Consider the following 19,662-nt stretch of genomic DNA (forward strand, 5'->3'; position numbering starts at 1 on the left):
GCCTGAGGAATAATGCATAGAGGGACGGATTGTGACAGGCTGGTTCTCTCTAATTCCTCTCTCCCGCTCCCTCTTTCTTGCTCTCTCTCTTCCTAGGCAAACATAGCATTTTTTTTATAACACATTGGTCATGCAAGATTGCAAAAAATAGTGAACTTTAAATATACTCACAGTCATCTCAGAAGACATTAGTAATAGGCTACCCCTCCTGAAAATGTTGTTTGCTACCTGCACCTTACTCAAGCTAAGGTGACTTTGTCAGCTTGTAGGGCCTATAGTTTCTGCTCTTCATTAAAAGTCTTCATTGTTGCATGTGCGTAGTGTCATGTGTGTGAGTAGCCTACCCAGGGGTTTTTAAACTGGTCCCCTATGGGTCCGCAGAGGTACTGCAACGGGTCCGCGATGTATTAGTTTATAAAACAAATTATTTGTGGGGATTTTCTATGTGAAAAATAATTATTTTATGAATATCACTAGCTGCAACAGAATACCATCTTGGATACCATTTTTATGTCTCTGCGTCCAGTATGAAGGAAGTTAGAGCTAGTTTCACGCGCCAATGCTAACTAGCGTTAGCGCAATGACTAGAAGTCTACAGGAACAGATAGCATGCTAGCTGTTCCTGTTCATCCGACACTGGGGAAGTAGATAAAGGGCTTCATTGCCAAAATCTCAAACTATCCCTTTAATATGGAGGATATTACAGTCATTGGAGCTAAGTACAGGTTATTTTTTTTCTGTATAGATAATTCTTAGGTGGTCCTTCTAAGCGGTAATTTTCGGGATAGAAAAACAGTTTCAGTGTCAACTTAAGTGACCAAAACCAGATAGAAAGCATGCAGAAAAGATGTTGAACTATATATATTTTTAAATAACCATCTTTAAGAACTAACAATCAAATAAAAGTCAGGTAGAATCAAAAATTCTGGCACATGCCCATTGAGTTTGTTATAATGTTTGAGCAGAGGAACACAGCATTAGCAATACCAAAATGCATAGAATTGCAGGAAATGTGATTTTAAAACTGATCTCTCAGCTCCATGCCAAACTGTGTAGAATAACTCAAAATGTGCATAAAAAATGCAACATTTTCTCTCAGCTCAATGGAAACATTTGTAGAAATGCAGAAAATGTGCTTTAGGCCTACAACAGAAACATTTTCTCTAGGCCTCCATGATACCTTTACCTTTTTAGCTAATAGACTATGTTAGAGTTTACATTTCCTCTTCCAATGAACTTCCAAAATAATGAAACTGTCTACCAAATCTATTCATTTTTAAATGCTGATTACTTCTAGGCCTACTTACCATTATCATTCACCTGATGATAAGATGCGACTTTTTTTGTTGTGAACATATGATGGGGGTCCCTGGGTCGCCAGTTTACCTGGGCGGAGGTCCCTTGGTAAGAAATGTTTTAAAACCCCTAGCCGAGCCTAGGCTAGCCCAGAGCCATATGGCCTATCCTTGCCAGAGAGCTTTAGCTTAAATTCCTTGTCAATCTAATAATTGAAAACTGAATCGACCCCAACACTGTAACACTGCTTGCGCATCTTACATGATAACTTCGCAAGGCGAAAGGTTACAACTTGTGGTATATTTTCTTGTAGGCCAAATTATGTGAGGAGAAGATTACAATCAGTAACAAAAGCGCAGGAGGAAACGAACAGCATGCACCTGTCTCGACTGTTTCCCTTGTCTCAGCTGTTTCCCTGTTATAGCGCGCAGTCCATCGGTCCGGTTTGGTAGGGTCCGTGCTATCCGGGATCCTTGGGACTTCCCTACCCAATTGAAGTTGACATTGAAATGGTTAAGGTTAGGTAAGGGTTAGGGTACTGTCTGGATAGCGCGTGTCGGTTTGCTCTTGTTTGTTTTTCAAATATCACATAGTCTAGTGGCGATTCTCTTTGATATGATATCGGTTTGGTAAACCTTTAAAAGCGGAAGTAGGCTAACGCTAGCGACTTACAAATACAGCCTAAATAAAGCAGAATCCATTGCCATTAGTGGAAACCAAGACTGTTCTCAGGGCAGGCCTGGTTGTAGCTAGATATTTTGGACTTGCGTCAGGGACAATTTTGGCATTTGAGCTAACCCTAACCCTTTTCATTTACCTAATTCTCCTAACCTGCCACGTTAACCCTAACCTAAATGTTGCGCCATGTTGACGGATCATAAATAGGCTACTAATATAACGACTGAAGCAATTTAAAACAAACTAACAATATTGGTGAATTTAGATAGCTTGCCTAGTTATCACATGGATACATTTAAATGAAAGAGAATGGGCGTATTGAGAGAAAAAAGGTGTTGACATGGTATACATTAGCATTGTCATAATTACATCATTTTCAGGAATATGCCTACTCACTTTACAAAGAAAGCCTATAGGCCTAATACCACTGAGTGATTGCACATGTTACAGTTGACATTGGTCTCATACTATTGGAGAGATTAGGAGGGCTACACATTTTAGGTGATTATCCTTGACTGGTGGTGAGCTGAATGCATGATTGGAGGTTAAAGTGATGATAGGATAGTTCTAGCTGGTCACAAACTTCAAACCACTCTTACAGGCCACCAAGCTCAAGGCAGTGAGGTCAGATGTCATGCATTAGCTAGTTCAGAGGGTCGCAGTGTTTTCTGTGCCTCCGGACATGGAGTACCTGTCACAAAGGGAAAGTTCATCTGTCTGCTCTTAGACAAGTACAACATTTTGACCCCTGTGATGTAGACCTCCCACAGAAACAGCTGCAAAACGTTCTAACCACAAATAATGATTGAATCAAAGGTTATTCAGCAGCAAAGGGAGTGGTGGAGCAAACCATCATCAAAGACATATGGAGCAGAATCGCAACCTTCACAGAGGCTTTGCCCCTGTGAAAATATCCTTGATAGATATGTCCTAATTTCAACTGTTCTGCAGTGTGTAGTGGAATCCCTTTGTTTCCTCTTCTTCATGTCTGTGGTTTCCAGTGGCCCATGTGCTCACGTCAGGTTGGTTTTGATACTGAGAAAACCCCCAATCAGCAGCACTAAACCCCCCAGGTCAGAGGAGGCCCCACAGTCACAGACCTGCCTAGGCATGCACCTGCCAAGCCTCACAGTTTCTGCTCCTCTGTCTACTCCCCTACAGCGGATTCCCGCGGCATTCTGCCTCCCTCGGCTAAGGCCCTGCTGTGTCTGTGCTCCTCTCCCACTCGGTTGAGACACGTCGTTCCTGGCTTCCAAGAAGCTAGGCGAAGCAGGCAGGCTCCGCGTGATAAACGCACAACGCTCTGTGTGTGTACGAAACACCTGGCACCCACAGGCTTCCCCTCAGGTCTAAGACTCTCATTAGCACCTAGCCAAAGACACCCCTTGCTTTCATCTCGTCAGTCCTTCACAGACAAAGTGAGGCGCATCCTTTATGAACAAAATAAAAAAGACACGCAGAGCCTCAGCATGTAGTCTAAACACGCTATGTCCACAAGAAAGCCTCGTGTGGTTAAGTAATTGATTTCATCAGACATCCACACGTTGCCTCCGAAACTGGTGCGTCACCACTGCAGCAAACGCACCAGGGAGAGGCGGGGCGAGCCGATTGGCTATTGCCATGCCAGGGATCGGCTCCAACACTGCAGGCCGTGCAGGGCCACGGCATCCACACAGGTACGCCCCATGGCAGACTGGGTGATTAATGGGCAGTAGCACAGCTAGCAGACTGTGTAATTACGCTACTTAGTCACTCAGTCACTCCAGACAGAGTGAAGTCAGCAACACTTGAACTCAGTGGTATTTCTGGGATTGGAGTTGGCAGATGAGTTTACACGTTTTTTGCTTGCGCCTGAGTAAACACGGCCTTAAATTAATGGATAACAGAAAAAGATGGATAGATGAATAATGACTACTCCCAAATTACCAGCAAATCAGTCAGTCAATTTTTGTGCAAGGGAACATAAAATGTTAGGGAACTATTCAGTTGATCTCATTGGGATATTTATTTGTGAATACAAACACATATTTCAGGTGTGTTTTAAAAGAACAAACCTGAGCATTGAAATTAATTAGCGGTCTGAAACCTGGGTGAATGCAGGTGAAATGACTGTAGCTTTACCTGGCTGGCATATTTTAGTATTTTGAGATAGGTCCGCTTACTATAATGGACCTTGATATAGTCACCAGTCTTGCTCCTGTCTCCATCTTTATTTAGTCCAGAAATTGCATGATTTTTCTGAACATTATAGGTCAGTTAGTACAACATGTGGCAGATCAGGCATTGATGGCGTGTTTGTGATGATGGCCTCACATGTTCCTTCAGCTCAGCTGCATTAATAGCCAAGCCATTCAGCCTGCTGTCTCAGTGCATAAGCCCCATTGGCAAGCAGTGATACATGGGAGCCTGCTGTAACAATGCTCACCTGTACTCCAAAGGAGATCAAAAAGCAAAAGTGTGTGGCAGGAGGATGAGGGGGTGGGGGAGAAAGCAAAGCGCACATGAGCTGTAAACTTTTCTGAGGGGGGATTTTTTCCCTCTCACTTCAATGGCTTTTGTGTCAGGGTGGGGTGGGGTGCAGCGGCGCACTAATCTGTCAGAGTCAGTGGCTGCCGTGATAGGGTTGCGCCCCGCGGGGGGCCTGAGGTCATCCCGAATGGCGCTCTGATCTGATCAGCAGCAATTGTTCCCTCATGATCCTCCCTCTCTCTCTCTCTCGCTCTCCCTCTGTCTCTGTCTCTCTTTCTCTCTCTCTCTCTCTCTCTCGCTCTCTCGCTCTCTGTCTCAAGACAGCCCAAGCTCGTCAGAGTGTCTGCAAGGCCTCTCTCTCTCTGATCCTGCTGCCGTGTGGTGTGGTATCGCTGGCCCTGTCTGGGGCCCTTGGTGCCAATTGGACTCAGAGAAGCTACTGCTAAATTACAGTACTGGCAATTTAGCTTATAGTACCTAAAGATGCAGTCCGGGATCTTAAGCACTTACAAATGTGTAACATATTGTATGTGTTGTATTGTAAAATATCTGTTTGAAACTCTGGAGCATCGCTTTAAAATCTGCAGCAATGCAGTTGTGGTGCATGGGGGATTGCGCCACATCACATACAGATGTAGGATCTTAATTTGAGCCAGTTTGCTACAGCGGGGAAATAATCCTGCAGCAACAGGAAATGTGAATTATTATGTGGAATATAATTAATGGCATTTTTTTGTAGGGGATGATACATTTTTTGTTAGGACAAATCAAGTCTGACATTTTAAAGTGGAAATTATAAATTGTAGAAGTATTTTTTAACCTTGAATACACTACAAGTTTGCATTCCCTCAACAACAAAAGAGTGATCAAGTTAAGATCCTACATCTGTAGGTAGGTAAGGGCGTGTTTGTGAGATTATGAATGTGGCATACACTTGTGAATAAATAAACAATAAAACTACAAAATCCCATATCTACTTTATGGAAAACATAGCAGCTTCTGAAAGGTTTTGTTTGAGCTTGTCATCAGAGTAAGCATGTTAAAACATGGACATAGCAAACATCGCAAATCCCCCCCCCCCCCCACCCATATCTTAGTAGACAAATCTGGCAATTAAAATTAATTACTTAAATGAAACTATAATGGTTTCTGGCATCCCTGGCTGATTTGGGCTGTCTCGTTGTGGTGATTAATCCATGTTTAGACACATCTATATGCCAGCCCAATGGTGAGGCACAAGGAGTTTCAGGAATGCCATATGTCCGTTACCACACACTGAACTGCACACACATGCACATGTACACAGTCAATCTTAAATCACACAGATCACATATCATCAATAGGAAAACCATAAATGAATAACAAAGAAATGAGCGTGCGTTGTGTTTATGTGTGTCTTATTATTGTACATGGGGACTTCCCCAGAGGAGAAACAAACAGACAGGCTAGTGTGTGTGTTATCTTTTGAATCATTAGGGTCTATGGGGGCTAACAAGAGGGAGCAATTTGAAAAGTCAATACTAATAGGTCATATCCCTTCCCTGAAGAGGGGCTATTAGTTTATGTTCCTGAGGGGGAGGGGGGGAGTAGCAGCACTCAGTGCCACTGTATTAAGCGCTCATAAAGTCAATAACACTCACCAAGTCAAACCTTCCCCCACAGAAAAACAAAAATCAACACGACCGACTGCAAATTCAACTATGAGCACAGAATATGTTAAACCAATGGGACAAAAAGCTATATTTGTATATCGAGAGGCAATCCTCTTTCTTTGGACAATCTGCCTCTGTGGAGGGCCTCCCTGGCATATACTATATAACCCTCCCTGTCATTGAGACAGTTAGTTCAGGGAGGGCACTCTATTTTACTCAATGGCAGCAGATCCTATAGATAGTTTCTCCTTAGAAAGCTGTATAGAGAGACTGTGGGAGACTGAGAGACTGTGTAGGTTGGGCGCTAGGCAGTGATACTATGTCTGGCTGGGCTGGTACATGACGCACTCCCCCCTCTCGCTGTGTTGCAGGTCCCTAGCCCTGGGGCAGCAGTACTCGTCTCTGGGTTCCCAACCCATTCTGTGCGGCTCCATCCCTGGCCTGGTGCCCAAGCAGCTGCGCTTCTGTCGCAACTACATCGAGATCATGCCCAGCGTGGCTGAGGGCGTGAAGCTGGGCATCCAGGAGTGCCAGCACCAGTTCAGGGGCCGGCGTTGGAACTGTACGACCATCAAGGACAACCTGGCCATCTTCGGCCCTGTGCTGGACAAAGGTAGGCTTCTTACTGTAACAGGACTGTTTGACTAAAGAATACAAATATACTCCTCTCCCCAATGCCTGTATACTGCTAATGAGGTATTTATATGAGGGATATAATTGATATATCTTTGAGATATATGAATGACAGCCAAGTTTCATATAAAACATACAAAAAATGAATTGATGTACAGCAACAATGAAATTGGACTCTGGATAATCTGACTTCAGCAGGGGTTTGCAGGTTGTAGAGGGTTTGCAGGTTCTACTTGTTCTCATGGTGGTGATAAAAACATTAAAGGACATATCAGTGAGAAAATGGGAAACAAAAGGATGTAAACAAATGTGAGGAAAGTACAGTAAGCTGACGTAGGAATAGACTAACCAGTTACTCTGCAGCTGAGCACTGCCTGTTCCCTGTGCTCCTGTTGACAAATGACTCACAGGGTAATTATAATAATATACAGCTTTCCTTCAAATCAAATCAAATCAAATTGTATTTGCCACATGCGCCGAATACAACAGGTTACATTACAGTGAAATGCTTACTTACAAGCCCTTAACCAACAATGCATTAAAAAAAAAAGTTCAGTAAAAAAAATAAAAGCAAATAACTAAAGAACAGCAGTAAAATAAAATAACAGTAGGGAGGCTATATACAGGGGGGTACCGGTGCAGAGTCAATTGAGGTAATATGTACATGTGGGTAGAGTTAAAGTGACAATGCATAAATAATAGACACAATGATTAGCTGTTCAGGAGTCTTATGGCTTGGGGGTAGAAGCTGTTGAGAAGCCTTTTGGACCTAGACTTGGCACTCCGGTACCGCTTGCCGTGCGGTAGCAGAGAGAACAGTCTATGACTAGGGTGGCTGGTATAGAGGTCCTGGATGGCAGGAAGCTTGGCCCAAGTGATGTACTGGGACATACGCACTACCCTCTGTAGTGCCTTGCGGTCGGAGGCCGAGCGGTTGCCATACCAGGCGGTGATGCAACCAGTCAGGATGCTCACGCCAGGGTTGTGGGTTTGATTCCCACAGGGGGCCAGTATAACATTTAAAAAAATAATGTATGCACTCACTAACTGTAAGTCGCTCTGGATAAGAGCGTCTGCTAAATGACTTAAAAAAATAAAAAGCCAAACATTTTCAGTCTCCTGAGGGGGAATATTCTTTGTCGTGCCCTCTTCATGACTGTCTTAGTGTGTTTGAACCATGATAGTTTGTTGGTGATGTGGACACCAAGGAACTTGATGCTCTCAACCTGTTCCACTACAGCCCCGTCGATGAGAATAAATAATTTAAAAAAAAGTGTTCAGTAAAATAAAAATACAAGCAAATAACTAAAGAGCAGCAGTAAAATAAAATAACAGTAGGGAGGCTATATACGGGGGGTACCGGTGCAGAGTCAATGTGCGGGGGCACCGGCTAGTCGAGGTAATTGAGGTAATATGTACATGTGGGTAGAGTTAAAGTGACTATGCATAAATAATAGACATAGTAGCAGCAGCGTAAAAGAGGGGGGTGGGGGTTGGGGGGCAGTGCAAATAGTCCGGGTAGCAATGATTAGATGTTCAGGAGTCTTATGGCTTGGGGGTGGAAGCTGTTGAGAAGCCTTTTGAGAAATGAGTGCCAATACAAGGAGTGACAGATTATTCAATGTCCGTCCATCGCTCTACCTTCAACATCACGTCTTTTGAGTTTATGTGTCTTCTTCTGGGTTTCCCAACCTTGTTGATGTTTTTAGACATGAAAGAAGGTTAGTCAGTGTTGTGAATCTCTCAAGATTAGCTCACACAATTACAGTTGTTACAGTTGATACACTGGAGATCATCTATCAGGCTTTCCACACTGAATCCTAATCATCAACTGTCTTAACACTGACTGGTTGCTTTAAACAATCTGATACAAAAACAGAGAACGCACAAAAACACAACCCGGGGTGCTCGGAGTAGGCCTTGAAATTCCTAATGATGAAGATGGGTTTTTGTGTTGCGGAGTGAGGCTGCTGATTGGAAATGAATTAGCCTGTGTGTCAGAGGGGAAGGGATCTGGGCAGGAATGGGCAGTGTGAACCTCCCTCGTTCTCCTCAATAAAAATAAATAAAAAGGGAGAGAGGAGGCCAAATGAGATTACAGGCAATAGAAAAGGGCTGGGGGGCTCAGCTCAACCCCTACTGTGCATGAAGACCAGTGCGCCTCACACAGCCCGGCTCCCACGGACGCTCCATTCACACGCCCTTTTGACTCTGTCATGAAAACAGGCTGAAAGGGAATCTCCCAACCTACCCCGGAACGGCACGTTGGGGTGAAGTGGAAGGAAGGCAGAGGGTGCTGGCGAGGGAGGGGGGGCAGCCTGAGTCGGGAGTGACGGGCAAGGGGTTGGCGAGAAGGGAAGGGGCCCCAGACCAGGGTGGCTATACCAGTCCACCATCACCTTAACCACTATGGTGTTTATGGTGGTGGTGGTGGCTGCCTGCTGCAGGGGGAAAATGGAGGGTTGAGGGGGTTCATAGTGGTGGAGGTGGTGGTGGTACTGGAGGATGAGGTTTCAGGGTGTTGGCGGAGGGAGGGTATTGGAGGGGGGGAGTTTAGGGAATGCCAGCTCTGGGCAGAGCGGAGTTGTGGGGGCGCGAGTCGCTGGGCCCTTTGTGTGGGTAATACAGTGTGACACAAGGGAAACAAAGGCGGATTGATGGGCCCAGCAGGTAGCAGGAGCAGCGCTAGCCTTGGCTGACAGCCAGAGCTCCAGGGGCCCACAGCTCACAGGCCCCTGTTGTGGAGAGCCCAGCAGGGCTTGCCAGGGTAGCTGGGACTCCCGCTCGCCTCCCAACCAGAGGTGTTATCCAATCATCAAACATTCACAGGTTTTAGCACAAAAATGTTGCTTAATAGCTGTTTACTTAGAATGAAGCACACTGGGGGATTTTTTTTTTGAATCATGGTTTTGTGACTATATATTTACAAGATGTATTAACTGATTAGATATTGTGTGCGACACGTTTTCATGTAGATAAGAGGTGATGTTTAGTGGTAATCTAGTGACTTTAATACGTTTCCACTTCCCAGGATTTCCCATCAGAGCAGCCATATGACCTCTCACCCTATTATGAACTATGACCCTATTCAGCCATTCACATGAAGGTTTCATTCAAACAAAGGATGTGTAGCTTAAAATGCAAAGACCTAAAAACGGGTAACCTCATAAAAAGGCTGTGAGCGCTAATTAACTTTATGAATGCATGAAATGTCCCTTAGCAACCCAAACAACAACTTTTTCAATTATATTTCTCTCTGTTTAATGCAAATTAGCACTACAAAGACTTGTAGATCGACTTACACTGTAGAGTAACTAACTTCCCTGCAGGTATGTAGTAGAGAACACTACTAACTACAGTCAGTTTTAGAGGGGCTAGGCCTCCCTAGATTTAACAGTGAATCTATTGCGGAGTGGGCCCTCCCCTTACCCTCCTGGTGTCCCTGCCTGTGTGTGTGCAGTGTGAGGTTGTGCAGCAGAGAAACGGATGAGCCCACAGTAAGTGTGCTGTGATTGTGAAACAATGGTGTCTGGTTACATAATAAGCTGTTGCGTTCAAAGGAGGCGTAACATGCAGCGGAGCAGAGCAGATGCACTGCTCAGTTTCTACCCAGAGGCCCTGTGCACTCCGACAGAGGGAGGAGGAGGAGAGGGGGGACAACATTCCCGAAACACTATCCAGATGCAAAACAGCACACCTCAGGGATGACAGAAGGTCACTGAGATTTCACCGAGCATTAGGCCCTACTGACACCAGCCACAATAGGTTGATGTCACAGCCAGGGGACATGTCTACCGTAGCCATCTCTACGACGTGTTCCAAAATCTTACATTGAGTTGATGAGGCAAGAGAATTTCACCCAGTGTTTACTACACTGATCAGAGCCTAATGTTTTAACTCCTCTTACGGACATTTCTCAGATTTATTTTTATTCTTGCAGTATCCTTTTCATTACCCCTGCTGTATGGAAGCTGGCAGCAGTGAAGATTGCAGAAACTCTTGTGTTAAGAAGATGGTACTAAAGATTGATTGATTGATTTAATTTACTCTTTATTTTTCTCTCTAGCAACCAGAGAGTCGGCGTTCGTCCACGCCATCGCCTCAGCGGGGGTGGCGTTTGCTGTGACTCGGTCCTGCGCTGAGGGCACGTCCACCATGTGTGGCTGTGACTCCCACCACAAGGGTCCCCCGGGGGAGGGCTGGAAGTGGGGCGGCTGCAGCGAGGACGCTGAGTTCGGGGTGCTGGTGTCCAGAGAGTTTGCTGATGCCAGAGAGAACCGTCCTGACGCGCGCTCTGCTATGAACCGACACAACAACGAAGCAGGACGCACGGTAAATAGGCCACTGAGCATTTACTGCCCAACTAGAATGGATATCTTGGCAGTGCATGCTATACAGTTAACTATACAACTGTTGGTAACACAAAGCCATGCATGTAATGTAAATACACATATGGAACACAGTTTACTACACAGCCAAGCAGGATGCAGTGTATAAAATTAAGTACATTCAGTACACATATATCACTACATAATGATACAGGACACACCCTGAACACACCCAGCCCTGTAGCTAAAGAAAGTTCAAAAGCACAGTAGTAAAAAGACAATGAACAAAGATCTGCTTGTTTGGCAATAGGATGGAATTATCCACAGTAAACATTACAGTACCAGATTACTAATTCTATGACAGGAAGGATTTCAGAATTTGACTTAAGTTCAGTCCACATTTCTGCGAGTTTCTGCCTGAAAAGTAGCACTTCATCTTGAATGATTGGGTAATTATCTGATGTTAAAAAAAATTTGCCCCTGCCTTTCATGCCTCGCATCCCAAACGAAATTCCCTGACAGACGAATAACCCAAGTTAGTTGAGGGGGAAGAGAAGGGAATCAGCTCTGACTTAAACCATAACTCGCTGCTGTCATTGCTCAGTGCAATATCTGGTGAGCTACTCCTCACCAACATACTGAGGGGCAATTGGAGAGACCACACGGCAACAAGGCAGCCCTTTGATCTGACTAGACAGGAGCTGGGAGACCACAGGAGCTGCAAAATGGCAGGCAGCCCAGTCAGGACCCCTTTCTCTCTTTCACCCTGATCCCAGTCGCCCCACCTGGCCCTCTCAAGCTCCATTGTTTACCTTGGGCCCCTGGGAGATGCCAGGGGCCTGACAAGCCCAGGACATGATGTCAGAACTAAGAACCTTTCCACCCCTCACCGCCCCCACTCCCCTCTCACCCGAAGGTGCCACAAACACCTGCCTTCTGCCGCAGCTGGGGGAATTCTGCATCTAAATATAGCTGGGGAATTAAAGCAAAACCAATCTAAACAAAGGTGAAGAGAGCTGGTCGCGTTGCTCACGTAAATGCAGTGACTTCAGAAGGAGTGAGCTGCTGCACACTGCAAAGGCCTGCCTCTGTTTCACAGCTGCCTGAACCACACCTGTAGACGCAGCCAAGTAGCATGTTGTTTTCAACCTACAGGTCGGTACTCACTAGTCAGGTTATTGGTAAGAATAGTTGTTCAAATGGGCTGTCTGGTAGTACACTAAACAATGAGGGCGAGAGACAAAACAAACATGCCCCTAGACTAAACAAACTGACACCCAGATTAAACAAATGTTATAATGACACGCTACCAATTGAAATCACATTTACTGTACACTGTGCTGAATTATTCTATCTGTTTCCTTTTCCCTCTTCCTCTTTTTCTCTCAGACCATCCTGGACCACATGCACCTGCGCTGTAAATGCCATGGCCTGTCGGGCAGCTGCGAGGTGAAAACATGCTGGTGGGCGCAGCCCGACTTCCGCATGCTGGGCGACTACCTGAAGGACAAGTACGACAGCGCCTCGGAGATGGTGGTGGAGAAGCACCGCGAGTCGCGCGGCTGGGTGGAGACGCTGCGCGCCAAGTACGCCTTCTTCAAGCACCCCACAGAGCGTGACCTGGTCTACTACGAGGGCTCGCCCAACTTCTGCGAGCCCAACCCGGAGACGGGCTCATTCGGCACGCGCGACCGCGCCTGCAACGTGTCCTCGCACGGCATCGAGGGCTGCGACCTGCTCTGCTGCGGCAGGGGCCACAACACCCGGACTGAGAAGCGCAAGGAGAAGTGCCACTGTATCTTCCACTGGTGCTGCTACGTCAGCTGCCAGGAGTGCGTGCGCGTCTACGATGTGCACACGTGCAAGTGAGAGCCTGACAGATGGACAGAATGATGGACCACAGCGCCCATCGCATGCATACAGACATAAGTACAGACAGACACCAATGGGGAATGGCATTTCTGTACTGGAACTCTATACTTCTGGACCCTTGTAATAAAAATGTTCCCCATATCCTTCTTCCAAGCCCTGCATCCTGCATATGGGAGGGCCCATTTCCATTGGAACAAGCTCAGTCAGTTTGACCAGTTCTCATTCCTGCAGCATTGGGCCATGAACCCTTCTTTATTTATTTCCCCCACACACGGCTGTGGTACCTAACATGAAATCATTGCAGTAACTGAGGACTTTCCAGACCATTGCTATCGAATTGACATCTTTTTAACTAACACCTGATTTCACCAGTCAATCACCTGGCTGGTCAACTATTGAGAACTAAAGCAGTTCCCCAACGTCACTTGTCAATCCAAACAGTACTGAACACACGGCTGCAGCCCAGGAACCTACCACTTTAACTACTGAGCAGGCTGTTACTGGACCCTGCCCTTCTAAACTAAACTACTGAGCTGATGAAATCTCCTCTTTCCCAACCCCTGCACATTGTACTGATACTGAACTGCAGCAGTCACCTAGTTGAGACGCCTGGAAGATATGCTAGAGCGTGATTTTATAGCCACACATTTCTGAAATATTAGCAATGGGCCGGGACCGGAGGTGGTATGCAGGAAGGGACATGTGCACGTAACAAACACGCTTGTTTCCACTAACGAACATTTCTGCACATGTATGCACTATTCAGCTGTACACTAACTGTCTGGAGGAGGTAAAACTTTGGCAATTGTTATTTATGAGAGCAAATGCATTCTTCTTGTTTATCTCATTCAGATCAGATAAATTTTTCTGGAATTTCCCTTACAGTATTTGAGGAAATTATAATTAAATGTCATATAGAAGTAAACATTCACAACAACAACAGGTAGAGGGTTCAGGTTTAAGAGATAATACTTTATTGGATTAACATTGAATTCATGCATCACCAGCTAATTCTGCACTTGCAATAGGCCCAATGCTAATGAATAATTCTACTAATAGCGGTCATACTACAACAATGAGATTATGATTCTAACACACTGACAATCCATTTCATTAGGTTCCTTATAGTGCTGTGAAGTCCTTGTCTAAACTAAACCCTACTCTCACCAGTGAAACGTGATGACAAGTGGAGAGAGCAGAAAGTGTCAAGTCTTCAATAGCAGTCTTTCCTCATCTCCTTCACTTCCCTTAACTGTCTTGACAATAGAAGCAATATGTTGGAAACTTGTTCAGAGACTAAGTGTCTGTGGGAAACAAATGGAGGAGACGAGGGTAGGAAGGTTATGTAACGTATTGGGATACAGCTGATGTGAGCGAAAGTGTTTGTGCTGACTGCCAGTGAAAGGGGTGTAAGGGTTAGGGGAGGGATGACAGGCAGGCAGGTGGAATAAGCTGTGAGGTTTCCACACAACATGTTCTGACAGTCCTACGTGCCTCCTAATAATTATATTTAACAACAAAAATACAATTTACCCAGGTAGTATAGGCTCCTCTCTTTGTGACATACGGTAGCTTAGCAACTGCGTCACCCTCTAAAAAGCCCTCCCTACCAGGGCCCTTTCTATGTTGTTTCTTCCTTTCCTACCCGCTATATCCAAAGTTTTGTAAAAAGGTTTTAAAGTTAATAATTCCCTTTTTATTTTATAATCTGAAAATGTTATGTTTTTATAAATATTATTTATTATACAATGTATATATCTGTATGACTGAACTAAGATTATATATTTGAAGAACAAATGACTGTCTCATGCTTTTGCTTCTTAGCTAGAGGTACTTTTCTAATAATTTCAGTTTGTAAGCATCAATTCCTCTACATTTCCTTACCAAATCATGTATATAGACATTGCACATAACACTACTGAACTAATTTCTAAATGGCAAGCTGCGATGGTGTTCCAAACTGTGATAGACAGTTATCCATGCTTAATAAATAGTACAATCCTCTCTATAACTCAAAATAATGTCTCAATCTGCTCTAGAATAGAACACTGCTCTAGAACTTAGTGAAACGTCTGCAATGTCTCGATCAAGTTAATTTCTCCCTGATAAAATCTATAGGTGAATGACAGGTAAATGACAAGTGCATCTACAGCATCAATCAATAATACACACATATATATATATATATATATATATATACACACATATTTAGAAATGTACTGTACGAAATGTTCATGTGTCCACTTTTATTGCAATAATACAATTGCAACTTAGATACAAATAGATTTAGGAAAAAAGCGCACTGGTCACTGCAAATAATGTATACATCTGGTTGATATATCAATTCCATACATTTACACTTGACTTGTGTTTATCTGAAACAAACCTGCATACTGTACTTCAGTATATAAATGGCAGTGTGTTAGGCATGCACAAGGATGGGGGGGAGAGAGGCGGTGCTATAATGTCTAATGTCAACGTTATCTCTTGTATTTTAGGGGGCATATAGCCTTTATACAGAACAGTCTATTGAGACTCTATTCTGTATCAGGACTAGGAGGCAGAGATAAGGCCCATGGGTTATAACAGTCAAAAGAGGGTAGTGCCATCCTGAAACAGAACCATATCTCTCCTGTTCTATAAGGCGTGGGTTAAGGCAGACACTTTCTGGCATAAGAAACAGCTCACACACCACAGAAATACTGAGAGAGGACCACCAGTAAGGACAAAGAGTAACAACGATATGCTTTAAACCTAGTATACCTCCACTTATCCTCTCTCTCCTCCTGTCCACAAAGAAACAGCACAGCCATCCACCAGCATGCAAAGGCACAACAGAGGGTCTCCAGAGATCATTCATAGAGAACAGCATGATACAGAAACAATTTCAACAGTAACATCAGGCTTGTGTGCGTGCGTGGTTGGGGAGGGGGTTCACTTCTAAAATGGTCTTGGTCTGAAAATGGATCACTTTTTCCAGTTACTATCTAATCAATATTAGTATCATGATTAATTATTTGTGACAATTATTCATAAAACAAAGAGAGTCAAAAACGAAACATAATAAAACAAAAGTGAGTAGGGCTAAGAGTAATGCTTGGAACCATAATTTCCTGGAATGATTAGAAATCTATGCAAGTAATATCGAACACACAATAGGTCATCATATACATGTTTTCTCATCAAATAACCATTTAGTTATAAACATACATCAAACTTATTTTTGCTTTTTATACATAAAATCCCATGGAGTGCTAGCAGCACAGATCACAACACTTTGGATGCGTCTCAAATGGCACCCTATTCAGTGCACTTATTTTGACCAGGGCCCATAGACCTCTGGTCAAGAAGTAGTACACTAAATAGGGAATAGAGTGCCATATGAATCAGAAATAAAAATCATACACAGAACAGTGCTTAATTCTCACTTAATTTACGCACACAGAGAGATTGTGTTGATGAGGAAGAGGAGGAGGGTGGTCAATCGGGGTTGCCATGGAAACATGCAGTACAGAGATTACACAGAGAGCGTTGGGGATGGACAGATTAGGCAGAGATAGAATCTCTCACTCTTTGCCGGCCGCACCCAGGCTTCCGCTCCTCAGCCACTGGGGGTAAAAGACAGAAGAAAAAAAGTGAGAGGAGTTAGAAGAACAGGAAGGAAGAGAAAGAATCTGCATATTTTTGTTCCAACCCTACTCCACGCTTTCTTTTATTTTTTTAAACCTTTATTTAACTAGGCAAGTCACTGAAGAACACATTCTTATTTACAATGACGGCCTACCAAGAGGCAAAAGGCTTCCTGTGGGGACGGGGGCTGGGATTAAACATACTAATATAGGACAAAACACACATCACGACAAGAGAGACACCGCAACACTACATAAAAAGAGACCTAAGACAACTTTGTTCAAGTACTTACTGGGAGAGGCAGCTACTGCTGGGAAATGCAGCTCCACCATGGGCTTAGATGGCTATGCGCTTGTCAGAAACCAACCTGTGGGGAGTAAGGAGACATGCATTCATTAATCCGTCAACCAACAACAAACCAAACAACAACTAGGTGGTGTGAGAGGGGAGGGAACAGAATAGTGTTCTACTTACGCTCCCTGTTCTCTCAGCAGGGTCAGGAACTTACTAACTCTGTGTTCAGGATCCATCTGGAAGACACACATGCGCACACAGACATGCACACACGCGCTTGTTAGCTCTCTTTGGGCATGTGCCCATATTTGCCTACATTTTCTATATAGCCTCCTTTCCTAGAACTTGTTTAAAAGTAGACTGCAGATGGTTCTCAGTGGGCCTGGGGCCGGCACAGCACAGGTGCCTGCAGGGCTGTCTGTAATTGGCTGGGAAGGTTTGAGTGGGCGGCTTGGAGGGAAGTGGATCAACTGTAGGATGACAGGAGGGAGTGATACATCTGGCAATCTGAACAGCAGCATCATGGAGAGTGGGTCTTATGTCTGGCTAACCCGAGGGGGAGAACCAGCTCTGAGAGAGAGGCTCACAGAAACAATGTCACGTAACTATGCAAATGCATGGTACTATTCAACAATGGTCATCTTGACTATGGGTTAGATATGATGAGATATATATATATGATTGGACTGAACACGATTAGCTGTGTTACATGAAAGAAGTGGAATGTCAGACATTACATGTACAGGTAACTGCCAAAATAAAGGAAGCACTTGAGAAATGAGGGACACAAAGTATATTGAAAGCAGGTGCTTCCACACAGGTGTGGTTAATTAAGCAATCAACATCCCATCATGCTTAGGGTCATGTATGAAAATGCCCAGTTGCACATTATTTTGGCTACCATGGCTAGAAGAAGAGATCTCAACACAATTTAACACTTCTGGGAGATTCTGGACAACAAATTATTTTCTCGTAGAAGAATAGTGTCGCATCCCTCCAATAGAGTTCCAGACACTTGTAGAATCTATGCCAAGGTGTATTCAAGCTGTTCTGTTTCGTGGTGGCCCAACGCCCTATTAAGACACTTTATATCGATGTTTCCTTTGGCATTTACCTGTATCATTTTGGCAGTTACCTGTACATTTCCAGTGGTGGCAAATAGGCCCTGGAGTTCATGCTTTCTATTGAAGAAAGAGGATTTGAAGGGGAGGGGAGGGGATTGGGAAAGAAAATTAATGTCAGTCTATGCAATAACTTATCTTTTGAATTGCCTGTAGCTATTGGAGATAAGACATGAGAGAAGTGAAAACTATTGGGGAAAATGTGGGATGAGAGGGTAAAAATAGAGAGGGAGAAGTGGGTGTCACGTCGGCGGAGCAGGGAGTCTGTGCGCAGCATGTCTTGGCAGACACTCGTTCATACTCCTCTTGGTGGGAGGTGTGTGTTAACTCAACATGGCTGCATTAGTGCATACCACAGCAATTACACAGCATCCAGCAGCTGCAACAAACAGCACAGGGACACACATCGACAATCGAGAGAGACCATACAACCATACACACCGCAGACACATACCGTAGACTAGAAATACAGTAGTAACGCTAGCACCAGATTTTAACATCCTGGTCCTCGGGACCCACACCTGATTCACCCAATCTAACTTCTCTTCCAGCCCTTGATTAGCTGAATCGGGTGTGTTAGTGCTGGGGAAGAACAAAAACATGCACCCCTCTAGGGGTTGTTTCTGGACAGGGCCTAAGAGAGTAACCCTCAACAGTAGATAAGACCTTTCCAAGGTGCTATGTGGTCTTTGTGTGGCTGGCATTCCTCTACAATTCATAGCATGTGAGCACATAAGACGGGGAAGTATGCAGAGAATGGTCGGGAAAGTAGAGCGATGACATTATTGGGGCTCACCACACAAATCATTGTTGAATCCAAACTGGTTTTAATTAAAGGTCGTAATTAATGTCGGTTTGTTTTGACTGAAACCAGACAAGAATCCGTGACTCCCCAGACTGTGGTTGTCTAGGCCAAGGTTCTCCAACTCCCACTCTGGGAGAGCTAAAGGGTGTGTGCAAGCTTTTGTTCCAGCCCAGCAGTAACATTCCTGAACCCACTAATCGTGGTCCAGATTGAAGAAGGCCATGACTGGTTGATTATTTGATGGTTAGTGCTGGGCTGAAACTAAACCGGGTCTTTGTCTCTCTCACCTGCACAGCCATTTCGATGAGCATCGTCAGCTTCTTAATGCCGATCCACACCCTCTGGCCCTTCACCGCCTTGGCAATGTCTGCCCGCTCCTTCTCCTGGAAACTACCTAGCATCTACAACAGAAAGAAAAGCAGTTTAAAAACTCACAACAAATGCATCCCTACTTACCACCATCCCAAATTTAAAACTGGAGAGCGAGGTACATACATGTGTGTATGTATGTGTGGGTGTGTGTGGTGGGTTGCCCGTGTGTGCATGTCTGCGAGTGTGTGTGAGTGTGTGTGTGTGTGTGTATGTATGCGAGTGTGTGTGAGTGTATGTCTACCTCCAGGGCCTCGACCAGCTGCTCTCCTCTGGAGATGTTGGGGATGTGGATGGTGGTACTGAAGGCGTCCAGCATCTCCATCTCCTGCAGCACATCCTTCCTGCTGGTGGTGCCGATGATCAGCAGCTTACGTCCCTGTGTGGGGGGGAAACATGACGCAGAGACACATGATGAAGATGGATATTTAGCTCAGGGACAGATAGGACATCCTGTAGAAAATGATGTATGGAAGTGTATAAAACTCTGTTGCTCAATTGGTAGAGCATGGCGC

At 44.6% G+C, this 19,662-nt stretch overlaps 2 protein-coding genes across 2 annotated transcripts in view; one reads left to right on the forward strand and one right to left on the reverse strand.

Annotated features, from left to right (window-relative positions):
- Nucleotides 1-15,066, forward strand: part of LOC121547287 (proto-oncogene Wnt-3) — a 37,149-nt gene extending 22,083 nt beyond the window's left edge. The window contains exons 2-4 of the mRNA XM_041858465.2: nucleotides 6,467-6,708; nucleotides 10,795-11,060; nucleotides 12,446-15,066. Of these exons, the coding sequence (XP_041714399.1) occupies nucleotides 6,467-6,708; nucleotides 10,795-11,060; nucleotides 12,446-12,925 (988 nt within the window). The 3' untranslated portion in view covers nucleotides 12,926-15,066. The remainder of the gene's footprint in view (nucleotides 1-6,466; nucleotides 6,709-10,794; nucleotides 11,061-12,445) is intronic.
- A 93-nt stretch (nucleotides 15,067-15,159) lies between these two features.
- The window catches only part of LOC121547285 (vesicle-fusing ATPase), a 37,347-nt gene continuing 32,844 nt past the window's right edge, over nucleotides 15,160-19,662 (reverse strand). The window contains exons 18-22 of the mRNA XM_041858464.2: nucleotides 19,392-19,526; nucleotides 19,066-19,179; nucleotides 17,033-17,088; nucleotides 16,851-16,925; nucleotides 15,160-16,536 (exon numbers count right to left, since the gene is read on the reverse strand). Coding sequence (XP_041714398.1) covers nucleotides 16,895-16,925; nucleotides 17,033-17,088; nucleotides 19,066-19,179; nucleotides 19,392-19,526 — 336 coding nt within the window. The 3' untranslated portion in view covers nucleotides 15,160-16,536; nucleotides 16,851-16,894. The remainder of the gene's footprint in view (nucleotides 16,537-16,850; nucleotides 16,926-17,032; nucleotides 17,089-19,065; nucleotides 19,180-19,391; nucleotides 19,527-19,662) is intronic.

Source organism: Coregonus clupeaformis, chromosome 31 (assembly GCF_020615455.1).
Source record: "Coregonus clupeaformis isolate EN_2021a chromosome 31, ASM2061545v1, whole genome shotgun sequence".
Taxonomy (NCBI): Eukaryota; Metazoa; Chordata; class Actinopteri; order Salmoniformes; family Salmonidae; genus Coregonus; species Coregonus clupeaformis.